At 39.6% G+C, this 20792-nt stretch overlaps 1 protein-coding gene across 1 annotated transcript in view; it reads left to right on the forward strand.

The window, feature by feature from the left end:
- The window catches only part of Eps15 (epidermal growth factor receptor pathway substrate 15), a 104649-nt gene that overhangs the window by 36546 nt on the left and 47311 nt on the right, over positions 1 to 20792 (forward strand). Inside the window, exons 9-12 of the mRNA XM_051171955.1 lie at positions 3795 to 3884; positions 4662 to 4807; positions 7497 to 7653; positions 12985 to 13070. Of these exons, the coding sequence (XP_051027912.1) occupies positions 3795 to 3884; positions 4662 to 4807; positions 7497 to 7653; positions 12985 to 13070 (479 nt within the window). The remainder of the gene's footprint in view (positions 1 to 3794; positions 3885 to 4661; positions 4808 to 7496; positions 7654 to 12984; positions 13071 to 20792) is intronic.

Raw genomic sequence — 20792 nt, forward strand, 5'->3', positions numbered from 1 at the left:
GAAAAGAAATGTATTATCTATTGGCAGCAGATGGCAAGCATTCCTTTTTTTTTTTTTTTTGCTTATTGTCCACTTTTCCAGGAAATGGCTTCCATCTGCAACAAGAATGCTGACCTTTATAGGCATGTTAGTCACCTCTCTTAGCAAAGTGCCAATCTAATACTATATTCACTATGAATTTGGCTGGCAAGGGTGTTCCCACCCTTTCTAGAGCGTCAAGTTTTTGGAGACAGCATCCATCTGTTTTCAAACTGACATTTAATTCTTGTTGTTTTTGTCTGGTGTGTGGAAAAGGCTTGGTTTGGCTATCCCTGGATACACAGTATCAGAGTCACCTGGGAACGTGTTAGAGATGGAGAGTCTTTGGCCCATTGCCAGCTTTACTGATTGCAAAATTCCAATTATAGAGCTACTTAGCTGTCCAGGACATTCTGATGCCACTGTAATCTGGGTCTACAGGTCAGGGTTAGCTTTTCCAGTTATAAAGGAAACCGTGGCAGTGCAAGTTATTACACAGGTGCTGTTGTTAATGCTGATGAATCTCTTTCTATCCAGCAAGAATTCTGTACCTAGTAGATCCTGGTTTGTACCATGTATGTATATATAATATAATATAATATAATATAATATAATATAATATAATATAATATAATATATTTTTTGAGATAGGCTCATATGACGTAGGCTAGCCTCAAATTCAGTCCTCTGCTGCTTAGTCCTGAGCACTGGGGTTATAGGCTTCTTACATCATGTACTTCATGTACCATACCTATGCTTCTTTAAAACATTGTATCAGGCAAATTAGCATCCTTGAACTTCAGTTTCTTTATTTACAAAATATTAGCTTTCATAGAAATTGTGGGTCACAGTTGTACTGAGTACTCAGCCAATACTGATTTGAAAACTCTATAAAACTCAACCTTAGAAGTTCAGATAGGAGCGCAAAGCAGATTTCCTCCTGAGAGAATTAATTTTCAGTGGAAGGAAATCAGTAATGCACACTCTTTCCCAGTTTCTACAGGAATCCTTCCAGAGGTTCCATGTAACTGAGTGATTTCACAGGACTAAAATATTATCTTTCTATTATTATATAGTTTTTATTTTTTAAAGCTATAGAAATGTCATCTTCTGAAGAGTCTGAAAGGTGTCTTATAACCTTTAACATGGGGGAAGTTATAGTGTTTTACACAAGTGATACACACAAACATTTTAAGTTTTGAAAAAGTAAGTAAAATGGACAGATTATATCCTGGGATGCTCTATAGGCAGGGAGTGCTTTTTAATATACATGCTGTAGATATTAATATAAAATAGGTAGTACATTCTGATAGATGAAAATTAATACGAAAAGATAGTGAAAAAGATCCATCTGTGCCCTCAACTGATGTAGTTTTTCTCTGAGCAGCTACTTTTTAAAATTTCTGGTTTATCCTTGAATTTCCTGGTCCAAATGTACACAGGTTGTGAATAATTATTTCTCTTTACCCTAGAAGATAGCACACTACACACATACACACACACACACACACACACACACACACACACACACACACACACACAATGGAGGTGTATGTTCAGCACTATACTTTTTTATGTTATCAGTATACTTTAGATCTTTGGACTTATTTTCTCATAGAATACTTTGTGCTTATTTTTTTATTATGTACTAGTCTTTTATGTGTGTGTGTATATATATATATATATAATATATATATATTATATATATATTATATATGTCTTCAGCATACATAAATGACAAGACAAAGAAAAGGACCTCAGTCACCAGAGGCCACAAATTGTGGAAAGGCTCTAACGCTAGATAAAGGCTAGTAGTAATGCCTCTTATATAAGTGTCTGATCCACAGTCTCTTAAGATGTATAAAGTTAAGTGAGGCTGTGGCTTATACATGCACTTGAGAACAGAGGCTACAGGGTGGTTTATGGCAAAGTATCTTGTGTCTGTTGCCCAGCTGCCCTCTGCTCCAAATAATCCTGCTAAAGTGGCATCTGTTACCCTTCAGTGCCCACTAGCAACGCCTGACCGTGCCTCTTTCCCCACAGTTCAGCTGCCAAGTACACCGTGGAACTTGGGATTCTTGCCACTTAGGCTAAATGTTAACCCACTGTAATTTTAATCTGCAGTTTTAGTTTGAGAGTGAACTTAAGTATGGCTTTTATATGTTAAAGCATGGGCTGTTCATGGTGTCCTTTTTTTTTTTTTGTAAATTAGTTGTTTCATACTCTTTGTCCATTTTTCTAATTGAACTAAAGTTTATGGTATATTCATTTCTGTGAGGATTTTGTATATTAGGAGATTTCTTTATAGACAGCATTTTCTACTAATTCTTATATTCTTTGCTATTACAAGAACTTCAATTGAAGGGTATGCCTCTAAGATTTTGCTGAGTATTTCTTTTTAAGAAGTATTTAGCTTTGAGTTCTTTATTTTTTCTTCCTTTTTCCTTTTGTTTCTTCTCCTTTTCTCCTCTCTTCTCTCTTTTAAAAAAGATTTGAGATGCCAGGCAATGGTGACTCACAACTTTAATCCCAGAACTCTGGAGACAGAAGAAGCAGGGAGATCTCGGAGTTCAAGGCCAGCCTGGTCTCCAGAGCAAGTCTAGGACAGCCAGGGCTACACAGGGAAACCCTGTCTAAAACTGTCTGTCTGTCTGTCTACACCTTATCTTGTCTTATCTTATCCTGTCTGTCTGTCTGTCTGTCTGTCTGTCTATCTATCTATCTATCTATCTATCTATCTGAGACAGCCTGAAAATGATTTGTTGTTGAACTGTGATTAACTCAATGAGTGAATTTCTCATAGAAAATCATATATATATTACATATTTTTAAATTAATTAATTAATTTTACACCTTTGAGCACAGTTTCCCCTCCTCTATTCCCAGTCCCTTCCTGTCCGTTTCCCTTCCCCTATGTCCCGCTCCCTTTCTCCTCAGAGAAGGGAAGCTCTGCCATGGACATCAACCCACCTTAGCATATCAAGTTGTAGTAGGACTAGGCGCATCATCTTCTCTTGTGACTAACAAGGCAGCCCAGTTAAGAGAAAAGGATCCCCAGGCAGACAGGCAGCAGAAGTCAGATCCCACTCCTGCTGCTGCTGTTAGGAGTGCCACGTGAGGACTGGGCTGCACCTCTGTTACATGTGTGCAGAGGGCCCAAGTCTGTCTCATGCATGCTTTCTGGTTGGTGGTTCAGTTTCTGTGTGCCCCTATGGGCCCAGGTTAGTTGTTTCTGTATGTTTTCTTGTGGTGTCCTTGCCTTCTCTGGCTCTTTCAATCCTTTGTTCGTCCTCTTGTATAGAATTCCCCAAGCTCTGCCTAGTGTTTGGCTGTGTGTCTCTGCATCTGTTTCTATCAGTTGCTGGGTGAAACCTCTCACATGTCTATTATGCTAGGTGCCCATCTGGAAGTATAGCAGAATATCATAAATAGTATTGGGGTGGGCTCTCTCTTGTGGCATAGGTCTCAAGCTGGGCCAGTCACTGGTTGGCCATTACCTCAATTTTTGCTCCATCTTTACCTCTGCGTATCTTGTTGGCAGGAGAAATTGTAGGTCTAAGGTTCTATGGTTGGGCTGGTGTCCCAGTCTCTCCATTGGAAGTCTTTTGTGGTTACAGGAGGGGACTGATTCAGGCTCCAAATCTCCCATTGCTAAGAGTCTTAGCTACGGTCTGTATTTGAGACAGATTGAAAATGATTTATTGTTGAACAGGGATTAGCTCAGTGGATTTTGTAATAATTTTTAGATATATTTGACTGTTTTGTTTATCTTCAAGGCCATGTTTTTGGTGTACTGTGCACTGGAGAAAGAACCTGTGCCAATGTCCTTGCCTCCAGCCCTGATGCCACCTTCTAAGAGAAAAACGGTCAGTATATCAGGCTCCATGGGGTTGATCCACTCTGCAGCAGCCACGGAATCTTGCCAGCCCTTACCACCTGTAGGCACTTTACCTCCCAAGGCAATGCTAAGACAGGTAGAGATTTACCAGTGTTAAAGGATTTTGCTTTAAAAAAGTCCATGGATGTGATTGATAAAGATAGAAGGAGCAATCAGAGATGCTGCACTCCCTTTTATTGAACCTGCATAACATGATGCCCAAAGAAGGCAGGTGCTCCTTAGTCCTGTGGATGTTTAACTGGCTTTGCCCCGTCATAATGATTGTTTTTAATCTGTAGTTAGTCTTGATTCTTCAGATCACGTTATTCTGATCAATTCTTACTTCCTCTGACCTGTCTCTTGTCAGGTTATGTAAAGCCAACTAATGACAGCATGTGCGAGTTCCACTCTGGGCAAGAATGCTGCATGAGACTAGAAACTAAAGCTTGGGAATTATCTAGATAATTTGTTTATTCAGGTTTTGCCAGTTACTGGTTTTAGTGTGGGAATTCATAGGTCAGGCTTAGTTGTGCTTGACTTCACTGGCTACTTAAAAATGTTAGATTGGCATTTGTAAATGTCCTAATGACTTTAATTCTATTGCCTTCTGTTGGTACTGTTTGGCTGTGATGTGTGGGAGGCAGTGCACTGACATCAAGGATATCTGGTGGGTTTGTTAAGGTTGCTGATAGACACTGATATGCTTGGAAAGAGAATCAGATGTGTACTGGCTTCATTTTGACACAACTTTTTTCTCCTACTCCAGTGGGTTGTATCCCCTGCAGAAAAGGCTAAATATGATGAAATCTTTCTGAAAACTGATAAGGATATGGATGGATATGTATCTGGACTGGAGGTCCGTGAAACCTTTCTGAAAACAGGTTTACCTTCTGCCTTGCTAGCCCACATTTGGTAAGAATTTATTTTTTTTAAAGTATGTGTTCTGGTGTATATATGATTTTGTATAAAACTCTAGTTTTATACATTCACAAATTTTACTACTTCTGTGAACAGGTTAGTATGTTTCATTTTCTATAGAGGAAATTCAAATTTGGAGGATTATTATGCATAATGAACAAAAATTCAAGAACGGAATTAAAAAAAAAAAAAAAAAGACAAAGTTCCACAACTCAAGAATAATCTGTTTGCTTGAAGCTTTTGAAAGCTGACTGCATCAGCTACTTATTAGGTTGTCAGCGTGCAACATTTGTTTGTGCTGGTTATCCTCTGGGAGTCGTCTTAAGAGAGAATTCAGATAGCTGAAATTTAAACACTTTAATAAATAGTATCTCTAGGCTGGGACATAACTCCTCCTGTGCAGGGGGCCTGGTTTGATCCCTTTCATTACATAAATTGGGTGTGGTGGCATGCACCTCTGTATCCATGGAAGTGGAAGATCCAAAGATCAGATCTTACCTTGCTATACATACTTTAAGACCAGCCTGGAATGAATGAGACCCCCGCCCCCCATGTCACATACACTCACACACATGAGAGAGGTTTCATTTTTCTTTTAAGCTGAATAGTAGTCTCATTTTTATAGATGCCTATTTTAACCATTTATCTGTTGATGGAGGTCTGTTGGTCCCATTCATTCTATAGAGAATAGAGCAGCAATAAACGGGGGTGCAAATATCTTTGTAGGAAAACAGATGTATGATATTGTGGTTACTTAATCTCAGAAAGAAAAGTGCGTGTTGTTCCTTGTATGTCTTTGCCTGTATCGTGTACATGTACATATGCAAACAGACATGCATGTGGGAATAGTCAGTATCTCATGTAGTGAGGAGAGCAGGAAAGGGTGATAAGGAAGAACACATGAGTCATGAAAGAGGGAGTAAAATGTGGGCTTCTAGTTTTAACTCTGTCATAGGTTTTAGATTTAATTATGGAGGATAAGTACCCAAGCAGGTGATCAGAATGGCTGTGCTCACAGGACTGAATGTGCTCATTGAGTTGTACAGACTTTTGGACTGGGGAGTTGCTAAATGATACATTAGTCTAACTAGGTGAGTTTTTGCTTTGTTTTATTTGTAAGGTTCGTACAAGATAGTTTGTTTTTTTGGTTTTGGTTTTGCTTTTTTGAGACAGGGTTTCTCTGTGTGGCCTTGGTTGGTCTGGACTTTCTTTGTAGACCAGGCTGGCCTCGAACTGACAGAGATCTGCCTACCTCTGCCTCCTGAGTGCTGGGATTAAAGGCGTGCACCACCACGCCTGGAACAGGATAATATTTTATTTAAATAAAATAGAAGAAATAGTGTACCTGCCTGTTCCTATAAGATGTATGTGCATTATGCATTTGCATGACACTTGTTTGTTGGGAGTGCATTTCATATTATATATGATAATGGATATGAAAGTGATTTGTCATGCCTGCCACCACCCTGACCCAGAGGTTATCTTGAAAATTTTAAGAAGAAACAAACACAGAAAGTTGCAGAGAGAAACTTGAAGAGAACAGAGCATAGTAGGTCTGTCTTAAGAGTGATGAGTATTAAGACTGAAAAAGATTAAACTTGTGGAGCTGATAATCTGCTACCTATAAGCACCTAGGTTAAACACACATAAATGGCAGCTGTCACAAATGGGTGTGTTGCTATGCTCAGGCTTTAGTTATATGTTGCCTTTCTCATGGTGCCTTACAAAGTGGATATCTTTACTTACAGTTGAATAAACTAAGACTTGAGACCTCAAAAGGTTTTGTTTGAGGCTATAAGGAGACATAAAGAGGAAAGATGGAATCCACATTTGGCTTAATACTATGCTCTAGTCTTTGCATCAGGCCACACTGACTTTCAAAAAAGTAAGCCTTTAAAAAGCTGAACTTTAAAAAGAAGAAAGAAAAGGCAGATAAAATAAAACATTCATTCTTTCCCTCCAACTGACAAGTTTTATTGTGCTTTCTGGTGCTCTTTAAATTTTTTTAAAAAAACTCATTATTTGACAATTTCATACATATATTTAATATATATTGACTATTCACACACTCCATTACCCTTTATTACCACCGTTCTACGTTCTGGAGCTCTTCTTCACTCCCTATCTCCTTCTAACTTTTATGTTTTTATTTGTTTCCTATCCTCCTGAGCGTAATTATGGTTGCTTGCGTGTACATGGGTGTAAGGACATTTACTGGGTCATGTACAGTTTATCCACAGCTACTTCACTGAAGAAAAACAACTTCCCTTCCCCTGCAGCCATTAACTACTTCAGTTAAGGCTAGGGCCTCGTGTGCGTCTCTCCTGTTGGTGCTGCAGTGTTGACTGGTTCAGTTTTGTATGGGTAACCACAGCTGTTGTGCTTGTGAAGGCAACAGCCATGTCATGTCCAGAAGACAGCACTTCGCAGCATCTCTCTCCATCTTCTGCTCATACATTTTTTTCTGCTCTCTCTTCTGTGATGTTTCCTGAGCCTTTCATATCTTTTTAGCATCTTAATGTGGTCCACCTCTATAACATTTATGCTAGTTTTGAACAGGTTGTGATCTGCCTTTTTTTCATAGCTGATTGGTTTTTAATTTTAAATTATAGTCATATTTTTTCTCCTGGAGTTTTGGGGTAATAATTGTAGCACTTATGTACTGTTTTGTTTATTTGTGTAGGGCACTATGTGACACAAAGGACTGTGGGAAGCTTTCAAAAGACCAGTTTGCCTTGGCTTTTCATTTAATCAATCAAAAGCTAATAAAAGGCATTGACCCTCCTCATATTCTCACTCCTGAGATGATTCCACCATCAGACAGGTCCAGTTTACAAAAGGTAAGATAACTTCAAGGAAGACCTGCACGCCTATTAGAGAGGGACAAGTACTGTGTCAATCCCAGAAGTAGAGGGACAGGGCATCCGCTGTTGGTGCTTTAGCGTGTGTCTGTGAATATGCTCATATACTTTCTACAGTGTCCTTCAACTGTAGCTTGTCAACCCCACTATTCATTATTCATATGACAGCTGTATTTTACCATATTAAATAGAAGAGATTAAAAAAATTTTTTGAAACAGGGTCTCATATAAGCTCAGGCTGCCATTGAACATTCTGTGTAACTGAAAATTGCCTTGAACTTGTGGTCCTCCCTGCCTTCGCTTCCCAAATGCCGGGATTATAGGCATGTGCCTTGCCTAGCCAGTTTTTATGAAGAGAGTTGAAATGGTAACTGTAAGAAATAAATTGTTACTTGGTGATTTACTCTTCCAGAAAACAATACAAAATTGGAAACAAAATCTAGGAGATAGTGATTGCTTAGTTTCAATTTTTCATCAAAATAGACTTCAAGAAAAACTGTATGTTGAGGATACAGCTGTGTTCGGCATTTGCTATAGGAGGACCCATCATTCTTAGTATACAGCTGAACTTTATATCTAAACAGATAGAAGTTAATTGGATTTCTGATCATCAGTGGAAATTATCAGAACATCTTCATTTTTGCCATGTTGTACTTGGAATTTTTTCTTTCTTATCTAGAGACTCTTTTTTAATATAGAACATTTAGAATATTCTGGTCTATAATAGACCTTCCAAAGGATTTACATATAGTGAATTTAGTTGCTTCTAGAATTAAATAACCAGGTATCATATAAACCTGTAGTCTCAGCCCCTGGGAAGGCTGAGGCTGAAGAATTCTTGAGCCCAGAAGTTCAAGGCTATCCTGGGCAGCACAAGGAGACCTCATCTCAAGCACCAACCAGCCAGCCAAACAAACAAAATAAAATATCCCACACACACTTTGTGTCTTTAAATCTCCTTTCACCTGTAACATAAATATTGCTGTAGTGGTTTTTCAGGGTTGTATATAATGGGAGCTGTCAGATGTGTGCTACTAAGAACTCTCAAGTATCAATAAAATGTTTTGATTTTGTGTTAATTTTGTAACATAGTTTAAAATTGCATTTTAACCTAGCAAAAATCAAAATTGGATTTTCCCTCCCAAGTAAACTAAATGGGATTTGCCACTGCCAGGTCCTGAGAGCTAGTTATACAAACACGTTTGTGTACTTTATGAGTTTTGGGATGGGCCACTCTGGTGTGTGGCATGGGTCAGTGGGCTGTGGGAGGCTGAAGGTGACACTCACAGAAAGATGAAGGCATTGGTTATGCTTCTGCTTTTGGCTCTGCTCCTGCAGCCCAGCTGTGCAGCACTGTAAACTTCGCTTGTCTAGAGTTTTTTCTTCTGCATTCTTAATTTATAATGACTGAAATGACCATCAACCCTAGTTCCTAGGAGAACAGAAATTACTGAATCAGTTTTTTCCCCCGAGACAGGGTTTCTCTGTGTAGCCTTGGTTGTCCTGGACTTGCTTTGTAGACCAGGCTGGCCTTGAACTCACAGTGATCTGCCTGTCTCTGCCTCTCGAGTGCTGGGATTAAAGGCGTGCGCCACCACTGCCCAGTTTACTGAATCAATTTGTCTGTTCATTGAAATCTGTACACTAGTGAGCACATGGGATTGTAGACCTCTCAGAAGTCCATTCATGAGAGCATACTTTGTCTTTTGGTGCCAGATTCATGGAAACATTTTATAATGGTTGTCTTATCTATTAACCAAAAATTAAAATAAAATTTGTATGTACTTTGAAATAATCTCTTTTCTCCTTATATTCTGATTCATTAAAAAACAAAGAAGTACTGAATTTTTTGTACTTTCAACTAATCCTTTTGAATGTTGCTTTCCTCCTTTCTGTGTTTTTTCTAGTTTGGACTGTTTTTTCCATTCTGCAGCACTCTGCTTTCGCCTTTCTTGTACTGTCAGTTTCTTAACTCTCCTCTCTCTCAAGGTTAGAGCTTTATTTTATGCTGTCTTTGTTGTTGTATTTTAGCATTACAGTTTTTATTTACCTGATGTATTTTGAAATTAGAGGGCTTTTTTTATGCAGCAAAGTTGATAAACAGTGAAAACAGTTGTCAGCATGCCTTCATTACGCCTACTTGATCCTTGCATGCTCCGTAGTTTGCCTTCCCTGAACTCCTTAATCCATTCAAAATCACTAAAGTGAGACTTTTATGAAATGCACAAAATGTGAAAGAAGCACTTGTAGGAAGGGTACATGTGGGACTGGAGAGATGAGGCGGCTCAGCAGTTAGGAGCACTGACGACAGCTTTCCCTAAGGATCCAGGCTTCTGTTCCCTGCACTCACATGGGTTCCAGGGGCAGCTGACAGCCTCTTCTGGCCTCCACCAGCACTATATTTTCATGGTGCACTTACATACATACAGTCAAAACATTCATGCACATAAAAATTAAACAAAAAAGGTTGTGTGGAGAGATGCCTTAGCAGTTAAGAGCCCTGGCTCACTCTACCAGAAGACCTGGGTTTGATTCCAGCTCACAGGCATGGCAGCTCACAGTCATCTGTAACTCCAGTTCCAGGAGACCCAGAGCCCTCTTCTGGTCTCCACAGGCACCAAGCACACACTTGGGGCACAGACTTGTAGGTAAGCAAACATTGATACACATAAAAATAACTCAAAATTAAATAAATGAATAAAATATTTAAAAGAAGGCCATGCTACATTTTTCTTTGTGTACCCTTCACATGCTGTACATAATTCTAGCTGAACTTTTCTATATTTGCTTGCATGCCATTTTAGTCATATAAAGCTATCACCTTCTAATTTGTTTGAGGTTAAACTAATTTTGTTTGACTTTATCTTCTTATCTGTTGGTATTTTAAGAGCAGACTGTCAAATGTGAACCACTTTTTAAAGCTGGAGTGACAGAAGAGGTGTGGAAGCCATGTGTTTCCTGGCATACTTGCACCTCTGGTAGAGCATTTCTCAGTAGCATTTAAGCGATAGAAATTACTCTTGGTGATGAAAGTGAGATCAAGTGCTATTTTTTTTTCTTTTTTCACCTGCCTGGCTTGCTGACTCATCCCAAACCACAGGTCAAGTTTAAATAAAGCTAAAACTTAATGAATAACTGTCTCATGCAGAAGTATGCTTAAAATTCTTAAAATAGCATCAATAACGGTGTATGTATCAGTGAGGGTTAGTGAGACGGTTAAGTACTTCTGAGAATCACTATGGCAATGTACCCAGTAACCTCAGCCCTCCAGAGGCGGAGGCAGGAGCTTTACAGTAAGTTTAAGACCAGCCTGGGCTACACAGTGGGCTGTACAGGGGGAAGCATTGTCTCAACTACCCCCTCAAAAGAAGTATACTTGATATGAAGTTATAATTAATATAAAATTTGAAGTTTAATTAATTGAATCCATATAGATGACTCTTAATGCTAATAGTCAAAACAACTCAATACTAACAGGCAATGTGATATAAAAAAAAAAGCAGAAGGAATTATTTGTCAAATTTTATTGACCTGTTTACCAAGTTTACTTTTAGCACAGTGTTTCCTAAATTATTTTGGAATGCAAATGCCGAAGGTCATGTTGTGAAATGACACTTTTAATTTAACCAGAAGTCTTTGATCAAATTAATAGCTGGCTTCAGCTTCAAGCAGACACTTGGTCTGTTTCCTCAGCTCTAAATTGAGTTAATACTGACTTCCCTAATAATCTACCTTTCAGATTACTTTTGAGAGCTGACTGATAAGCTTAACAGTGCTCAGTAAACTTTAAATGATTGTATAAGGATGAGGAAATGGAACATTGTGGAACTTTAGGTTTCTTCTGCTGTGCAAGATGGTGGTGACATACCTTAAATTCACATTAGTATTAATACTCAGCTTTGTGTTTTGCTAATAAAGCCACTAATATAGCTAAGGTTCTATCCAGTCAGGTGTCAGTTTTACCATTTCCAAAAGCTGATGATTCTGTTATCTGTCAATCAGATTATAATAGTGTGTATAAGTCAGGTGTTTAAAGAACAGTTATCCTTTTGTTCTGACTTTAGAAAGCTAAACAGGACATCAATGGGAGTTCAAAAAGAAAACTGCTAGAGATTAATGTCTACATTTTTGTGAAGAGCATATAGGTAACAAAATAACAGAATCTAGATTAAACCTAGATTTCGTATCTATAAGTACCATTTGGTAACCAATTCTGATAACTACATGTTGGGTACACTGGTGCCCACAGTGCTTGTGGATAGAGGCAGGAGGATCAGGAATTGAAGATTGTCATTGTCTCCATAGCAAGTTTAAGGCCAGCCTAGGTAAGTGAGACCTTGCCTCAGGAAAGGAAGACGGGCCAGAGAGAGGGCTTAGCAGTTAAGTGTGTGTACTGCTGCTGTAGCAGACCTAGAGTTTGTCACACTGCTCACAGCCACCTGGAACTCCAGTGCCGGGGATCTGATAGCTTTCTCCTGGCCTCTGTGGTGTACATATGTACACACCAACACACACAGAGAATTGAAGGTCTCTTTAAAAAACAAACAAAAAATGAGAAAAACAAAACAACACTAATAACAACAACAAAAAAGGAAAGGAAGAAAGATTTCATATATACAGTTTTATATGTGGTTTTAGATTAAATAGAATAGACACTAAAAGCATTTTTAACAAAAGTTAGCATTTGTTAGGCCAGGCATGGTGGCACACACCTTTAACGCCAGCATTCAGGAGGCAGAGGCAGAGGCAGATGGATCTATGTGAGTTAGAGGCCAGCCTGGTCTGCACAGTTCAGGGCAGCCAGGGCTGTTACACAGACAAGCTCTGTCTCCAAAACAAAACAAAACATTAGTGTTTGTTGAATTGAATAAAGCCAACCACTATTATAATTCTGAGATTCAGCAACATTTATGTACTTATTCTGTGCCAGAGGATATAAATGGAAATTAATCCTCATACCTCTTGCTGATAAATAACAAATCTCAGTGGAGAAATTAATTTCTAATCTGTCATGTGTTTTATTTACAACAGAATTCTGGGTAGACTAAGATTACGTGACAAAGGCAGTAGGGTCTGAGGTGTGGGTTCAAAATAGCCTTCTGGAAAATGTCAGGGAACTGTCTTAATTTACAAGTACGTGTATAATTACAATTATGTACTACATATGGTTTGCTAAGTATTTTATTAAATAAGTGTAAAGTGCTAATAATGTAGTAAAATGAAATAGCTTATTTCTCAGTATAGCTTTTAGCATTTTTAGTGCTTAGCATTTATAGCAGTGATGTATAACTGTGGATTTTTTGTTTTTAGAACACCATAGGATCAAGTCCTGTTGCAGATTTCTCTGCTATTAAGGAACTAGATACCCTTAACAATGAAATAGTTGACCTGCAGAGGTATGTAAAGTAAAATTATAGCTGACTATAAGCGCACATGCAGACTATATGTATAATATGTGTGTATGACATATACATATCTTCATTTCTAATGCATATTTTGATAAATGCTACTTTACCACATTTCTGCTTAAATGGAATCAGAGTGCTTTTTAAAAATTAAATATAAGGCAGGTGATAGAGGATGATGCCCACTGCTGACCTCTTGCCTTCATACCCACACATATGTGCATGTCCTACACACACACACACACACACACACACACACACACGTGCATGTCCTACACACACACACACACACACACACACACACACACACACACACACACACCGCTATACTTTTTTACTATGGTTCAAAATAAACATTGGTTTACTCTGTCTGTAATAATGTTAGATTTCACAAGACCTGTAAGTGCTCCAGTGAACATTCTTGCTTGCTTGTATGTGCATTAGCACTTAGACAGCCAGATAGGAAGAGGCGTGTCTGTGTTTCTCAAGCTGATAGAGACATACGCATTTCTCCAGTGTTCTACAGCTTGCTTTTTTGTCTTGCACAGTTGTTTAATGTATAAAATACCTTTATGGTTATTTTAATAGGAGTTAGAACACCAGAGATAAAATGCTCTTTCCATTTTCTGCCATTTCTGATATTTGCTATATATTTGGGCAGTTAAGCTTTTGGTAACTCTGATATGTGGCTGTCCTGTATAGTAACTGATAACAATTTGTGACTATTTTATGAAAGCTAAAAAGTTGCAAAATATTGTATGATACATTAATGTATGAAATGACATTTTTGAAACTATTTTAAGTGAGACCTGTGAAATAGGCAAACATTCATTATGTCACCATGCCATGTCACACTCATCTACCTACACTAAAGCTGTACCTATTAACGTTCAATTTTTAAAGTTTGCATTAGATCACCAAGTCTTTAAGATATTTTATTATATACCTAGTCTTTCATTATGGTGAATACAATTTTTCTTTATAAAACTTTTTACTCTTGAGATGTTTGGCTCTGTGAGTTTTTACAATATATTAGAATGAATGTGTATGACTGTGAAACAAGAAAGAATTTAAACAGTATGTATGACATTTACTAAATTACTCTCTGATGAAAGACCCCGTCTTTATTGTTTTTTTCATCTATTTATTTTATTTATGTATTTGTGAGTGCACATATGTGTGTGAATGTGCTATGGCACATGGAAGCGCCAGAGCACAACTTTCTGGACTCAGTTCTCTCCTCCCACCAGGTGGACTTTGAGGATCAAACTTTTTGCCAGGCTTGGTGATAAGTGTCCTGTCATTGTGCCACCTCTCTGGCCTTTTCATTGGTTTAGAGATGAAAATGTTTAAAAGACTTCTAGCTGATGTAGGATATACTACTCAGATCCCTAGTAACTCCTGGCTTTAGTTCTTAGTTGGATCTTGTTTTCTTTTTTGATTGTGATATAAAGGGCTCTTCTTTCCTGGTGGTCCTCTGCAGAGCATAGATGTGTACGCCTTTAATTCAAGCATTCAGGAGGTGGAGGCAGGTGGATCTCTGAACTTAAAGCTTGCTTGGTCTACAGAGAGAGTTCCAGGATCTCAAAAAAACAAAAACAAAAAAACACCCACAGTGTTTCCCCTGTCACCCTGGCCATTCTTAGACTCCCCCCACAGTATATTGTCTCCTATGACACCATAAAACTTGATAAGAGCAGACTCTGTGTTTGCTCTTTTCCCTTCAACACTAAGCAGAGTCCTATAACTGCTCACTGCTGCTTTACTGTTGTATCACTCACTTTTCTTCTTACTGTGAGGAAATACGTGACAGAAGTAACTGAAGGGAGGAAGGATTTATATATATGGCTCACAGTTTCAGAGGGTTCAGCCCATTACAGCAAGGCAAGCTGGGTAGTGGAAGTGGCTCCGCCCACTGAAGCAGGAATGCATTGTAGAGTTTCTCATACAGCAGCCAGACCAGAAGGCCGACTGCACTGGCAGTGGGGCAGGGCTGTGACTCCTAGCGATCACTCCAGCCACACCAAACTTCCCACAACCTCACAGAGAGCAATACCAGCTAAAGACTACATACTCAGACCTTAACAGCCTGTGAGGACGTTTACATTCAAACTATAGCAGTTCCTTTCCTCTAACCACATGGTACAGGTGGGCTTATCAGCTCTCACCTCAGCCTGCCACCTCTTACTGTTTGTTGTCTCTGATGGCACTGTTTTCCTTTAACACTGTGAGCATCTATGCATGGCTGGTAGCCCAAGTGAAGTGTCTCTTGTTAAGCTGTTCTCAGAGTCTTTAGGTTGCTAGTTGCTCTTTTTCCACTTCAGAAACTGTCTATTTTTATCCTTTCAAGACAGGATCTCACTGTGTAGCCCTAATTGGTCTTAGAACTCAGTGTGTAGTCCAGCCTGGCTTCAAACTCACAGATAGCTACCTGCCTCTGCCTTCTGAGTTCTGAGGCAAAACGTATGCCTATGTCCAGTCAATTCTTAAAAGAATCCTTCTCTGAAAATAAAATGCCTCAGCGAAGTTCTGGGGTTTGTTTTGTTTTAGATTTATTTTTAATTAATGTGTATGTACCTGTGAATCAAGTGCCCGTGGTGGCCAAAGATGTAGGATCCCAGTGGGGCTGAGGTTCTAGGCAGTTGTGGCTACTGGGAATGGATTTCAGGTCCTCAGCAAGAGCAGCTTGTGCTCTTAACCACTGAATCATCTTTCCAACCCCCCCAAGAGAAGTTCATTCATTCTTTTCTCTTCTACCCCCAGACAGGGTTTCTCTGTGTAGCCTTGGCTCTCCTGGACTTGCTTTGTAGACCAGGTTGGCCTTGAACTCAACAGAGATCCACCTGCCTCTGCCTCCCTAGTGCTGGGATTACAGGCATGTGCCACCATGCCCAGCTGAGAAGTTCTTGAAGAAGAAAGGGTACAGAAAACTGAGACTACACCAATCACTTGGATAGCATGCTCATGGTAATTTATGCTGAGGCAGGAGGCAATATTTTGACATCTGCTAGATTCTACTTCCTTCCTGTCTGTCCTTTTAGCAGAAACATAGGAAGCAAAAGCCACATCCTCTCAGGCCCATTCATTATCGTACTTTGGGGCCAAAAACACAAGATAGGTAATTATAACAGTTACTGGGTATTTTGCTATATCCACTTTATATAAATTTTTTTGTTGAATTCTTGCAACATTCCTGAAGAGAAAGAGGTTTTATCTTGATTTAATAATTTAAAAATTATTATTCAATGGGAACACGAGGGTGTGTATTACACGTATACAAGCTTGCATGTCACAAAGTATAGTGGAGGTCAGAGGGCAACTTGCTGGGATAAAACGCTGATTGCCAGGCTTAGCAAAAAGTACTTTTACCACTGAGCCACCTTTCCATCTCCTCTCTCTTATTACAGATGAGGATTTCAGTGATAGAAGTTTTAAACATTTCTAGATTGTGTGGTATCATTTTTTCAAGTTTTTTTTTTTTTTTAAACATTTATGTAGTGTGTGTGGTGATGTACGCACATAGAGGTCAGAGGACAACTTGTCTATTTCTGTCTTCCCACCATGTTTGTCCTGGAGATCAAACTCAAGTTGTCACAGTACGTCACCAGTGCCTTTACCCACTGAGCCATCTCACCAGCCTGATTTGGTCAAATTTACTTACCTGTCAGTGTTTTAGTTTCTTTGTCTGTAAAATGGAAATGCAAACGTAACTATGTAAATGCTGAGAACATGGCAAATCAGTAGAGGTTATTAGTTATCATCGTCAGTACACAGCTCACACCTTAGAGTAAAGACTTACTGAAGAGTTGCTCAGTGAGTGCTGTTTAGAACAACTGAGTGAAGACAGGCAGCACCGTTGTAGCCAGGTCGTCAGTGCCGTGTCTTTGCACAGCCCCAGGGACTGACCGAACTGTGACAGTGAGGGCATGAAGACAGACAGACACAGGGACACCTGAAGACACTTCCACGCTGGGATTGGGTGGGCTGGGCTCGCGATGGAGAAGCATAGCTCCCGGGAAGCACAGTGTGTTTATCATGTACAGTTGAACAGCAGGTTGGGTTTTTACACTTAACTGCACAAGGAGACAGGTTTATTATGTACAGTTGAACAAGGAATCAGTTTATTTTATCCAGCCGAACAAGAAGTCAGGTGTAGCTAATCTTGGTCAGAGCAGTCTGCAGGTGGTAAATATCAGGGTCTAGAGGAAGGCTCTGCCATCTCTGAGCCTCATGGAGGTGGGGTGGAGTGGGGAGGATTTGCCAATTTCCCATGAGGCTGATGCATCGGTCTAGGCATGGTTGTGCCCATGTCATTCTGTGCCTCAATGTACAGGCTTCTTTCTTGTTTATATTGAAGAATGATTTAAAACAACAGTAACAACTTTGTTAACAATAAATTAATAGCAATAGTAACCCTGGAAATGGATCTTTTAGCCCCAATCTCTGCCAACGTCTAGCTTTCGCCTCTCAAGAGCCATCTGAGTACTATCTCTATCCACAGGAGCATTGTTGTTGTTGTTTTGCTCTTTTGCAGAGCTCAGATCAGGCCTTATGCATACTGAGCAAACTTCCACCACTGAGGTGGAATTCCAGACTCACAGACACAGAGATAATGTTGGCCACATGTATGATTCATTGTGCAGCAATAAAAAAAATAATGCAGATTAAGTTCATAAATTATATTTTTAAAGTTTTTACAAGTGGTGTAGAGTAGCATGTGCCTGTAATTCCAGCACACTAGAATCTGATCACAAGTTCAAGGCCAGTTTGAACTACATAGTGAGACCCTATTGCAGAAAATGATTTGTTTTTTTAAAATTATTTTTATGTATATAGTGCTCTGCTTGCATGTACACCTGCAGGCCAGAAGAGGGCATCAGATCTCATTATAGATGGTTGCAAGCCACCATGTGGCTGCTGGGAATTGAACTCAGGACCTCTGAGAGAGCAGTCAGTGCTCTTTACCTCTGAGCCATCTCTCCAGCCTTGAAATAGATTTTTAAAGAGAATCTTAGAATCTTACTTAAAAAGCCTAGCACTCAGGAAGCAGAGGCAGGTGGATCTCTGTGAGTTTGAGGCCAACCTGGTCTACAAAGAGAGTCCAGGACAGCCAAGGCTACACAGAGAAACCCTGTCTCCTGCCTCCCATCAAGAGGGATGATGCAGTAGCTGAGAGCACTTGCTTCTTGTAGAGATCCTGTTCAGTTCACAGCTGCCACATCTGGTGGCTTACAATTGACTTGTAGCCCTAGTTGCAGGATAGTGGAAGCCCTCTTCTGGCCTCTGCAAGCACCTGCATATATATGGTGTACTTGTATATCCCACACACAGCATGTGAAATAAAAAATAAATTAATTTAAAAACAGGGAAACAACCAGCCTCCCAGAAGTAGGACAGTTCATGTAAATCATTCACGTTTAAATGGTTATGGCATTTATCTTAATATTTTACAATTAATGTTTATTTCTTCCAACAGATTATAAACAGAACCCCAACTTTAATTTTAGAGAAATTAAAAACCTAAAGTAAAATTCAGAATAAAAAGCTACCTAACCTTTAGACTCATCTGAATGGAAGGCTGTGTATAGTTATTACTCTAATCTAACTATAGACTTCTAACAGTTTCCAAATAAGCAAGTCAGGCTGTTCTGCTGCCTTTCCAACAGTTGTCATCAGCTGTTGAATAATAAAAGCCTCTGCTTCCTTTCTTCCCACAAGCCAAAACGGAAAGAAGAGTCGTATTGTTAAATACTGTCATTCACAGCTCAAAAGCAAAGTCTCAGGCTGGTCTAGAAGCCTCCAGGGTCAGCATTTCCTGTTTGCTGCAGTTCTGCATGCTTCCCTAGCGCTGGCGCTCGCTGCTATGGTCAGTCGCCTCTGATGCTCCATTTCAGCTTTCCTCACGTGTGCCTCTTCATCCAAACATACTCAGTCTGTCTAGAAATTCTCACCTCTGCTTAATGTTTATAACAAAGTTTAACTGTATTACGTGTTGTCTTTTGTTTTAATACTAGAGATTGATCTGCAGGCTTTTGTGAGTACTCCACCACTGGGCTATATAACCCCAGGTTTTAACACTTTTCTTTCCTGACTCAGGATCTTGCTAAGTTGCCCAGCTGATTTAAAACTCCCTATGTATGTGGTCCCTGCAGGCCTTGAACTTGGACTCCTCCTGCCCTGCCCTTCTAAGTAGCTGGGACTGCAGGTGTAGTCCATACATTTTAAGTGACATTAGGTACATTTATTACTGCCATCATCAGCAATCTCCACAGCTCTTTAATCTTCTAAAATTGGACAGTTTAATGTATATGTGTATTTTTTTGTGTTGGGGGAAAGAGTAGAAAGGAAAGCAGCCCTTTTGTGGGCCCTATTCAGTCCTAGCTCCTTGTTCTATAGGACTAAGAAAGACTTCGGGGAAATAAACATTGTTTGAAAAGATGCAGGTGTAGTTGCTTTGTGTGCTGGGATGGATAGGAGACATGAAGTCCAGGGGGAAGGCCCCTTACCACCTCTACATTACCTTAGACCATGTCCTGGAACTCTGGGGCAGAGAACGTCAATTTCAGTTCTCCTTGGGGTAGTTGATGCTACATCGTGATAAAGAACCCCAAGCAAGAAAAGCAGCGCACCCAGTGTGTTTGGCAAAGATGACAGGCTGCCTGTCCATGATTGTCCATGGCCATATCCGACCAGCTCTACTTAGCTCCCTATTCCTAGCCCCTCTTTTATTTTGAGACAAATGTCTCACAAGGCTCAGTGTGACTGCACACTTGCTGTCCTGAGGATGGCCTTGAACTTCTGAACCTCTGCCTTTACCTCCTGAGTGCCGGGATTACAGTTGTGAGAGCCAAGGTGTCCAGTTTTACGCTGTACTGGGTTGAGAAACCCAGGGTTTCATACATGCTACACAAAGCCTGCCAACTGAATTATAGCCTTAGCTCCCAATCTGAACTTAATTGGAATGAACTTATTTTAGTTACGTATAAAAACCTTTTAGTTTATTGATGTTACAGATTATATTTTTATGGATTGTGTTTCCACTAACAGACTTGTAGTTTCTTGTTTGTTCGTTTGTTTTTTGTTTTTGTTCCAAGACAGGGTTTCTCTCTATAGCTTTGGCTGTAGACCTAGCTGGCCTCAAATTCACAGAGATCCACCTGCCTTTGTCTCCCTGAGTGCTGGGGTTACAGGAATGTGCCACCATGCCTGGCTAGCTGAGATGTGTAGTTTTAGTGCATTTATCATTTAAATCTTACAGAAAGTGTAAAATGAAGTTGCGAATCACAATTATAGTACTGTCATGTCTAGTGTTTGCTCACATATTTACCTTTACTGGAAGCCTTTACATTGTCATATGCCTTTGAGCTCATTGTCCGCCATGCTTTTGTTTGAAGGATTCGTTAGCATTTCTTACAGGACAACCCTACTAATTTTTGTTTATGTGGGCATAGTTTAAGGCCAGTTTTGTCAGGTACAGGATTTTGTTGTTGTTTGTTTAAAGACAGCTCTAACTTAGTAGCTCCTGCTGGCCTGGAACTTGTTTGGAACACACAGAGATATCCCTGCCTCTGCCTCCTGAGTACTGGGGTTCCAAGTATGTATCTGCTGTGCCTGGCAGGTACAGAATTCTTCATTGATAGTTTTTCTTCTGAGCAATTTAAATGTGCCTCCTTTAGTCAGGATTGCGCCTGCCTCATGCATGTGTCCTAAGTG

The sequence above is a fragment of the Acomys russatus genome, chromosome 29 (assembly GCF_903995435.1).
Source record: "Acomys russatus chromosome 29, mAcoRus1.1, whole genome shotgun sequence".
NCBI lineage: Eukaryota > Metazoa > Chordata > Mammalia > Rodentia > Muridae > Acomys > Acomys russatus.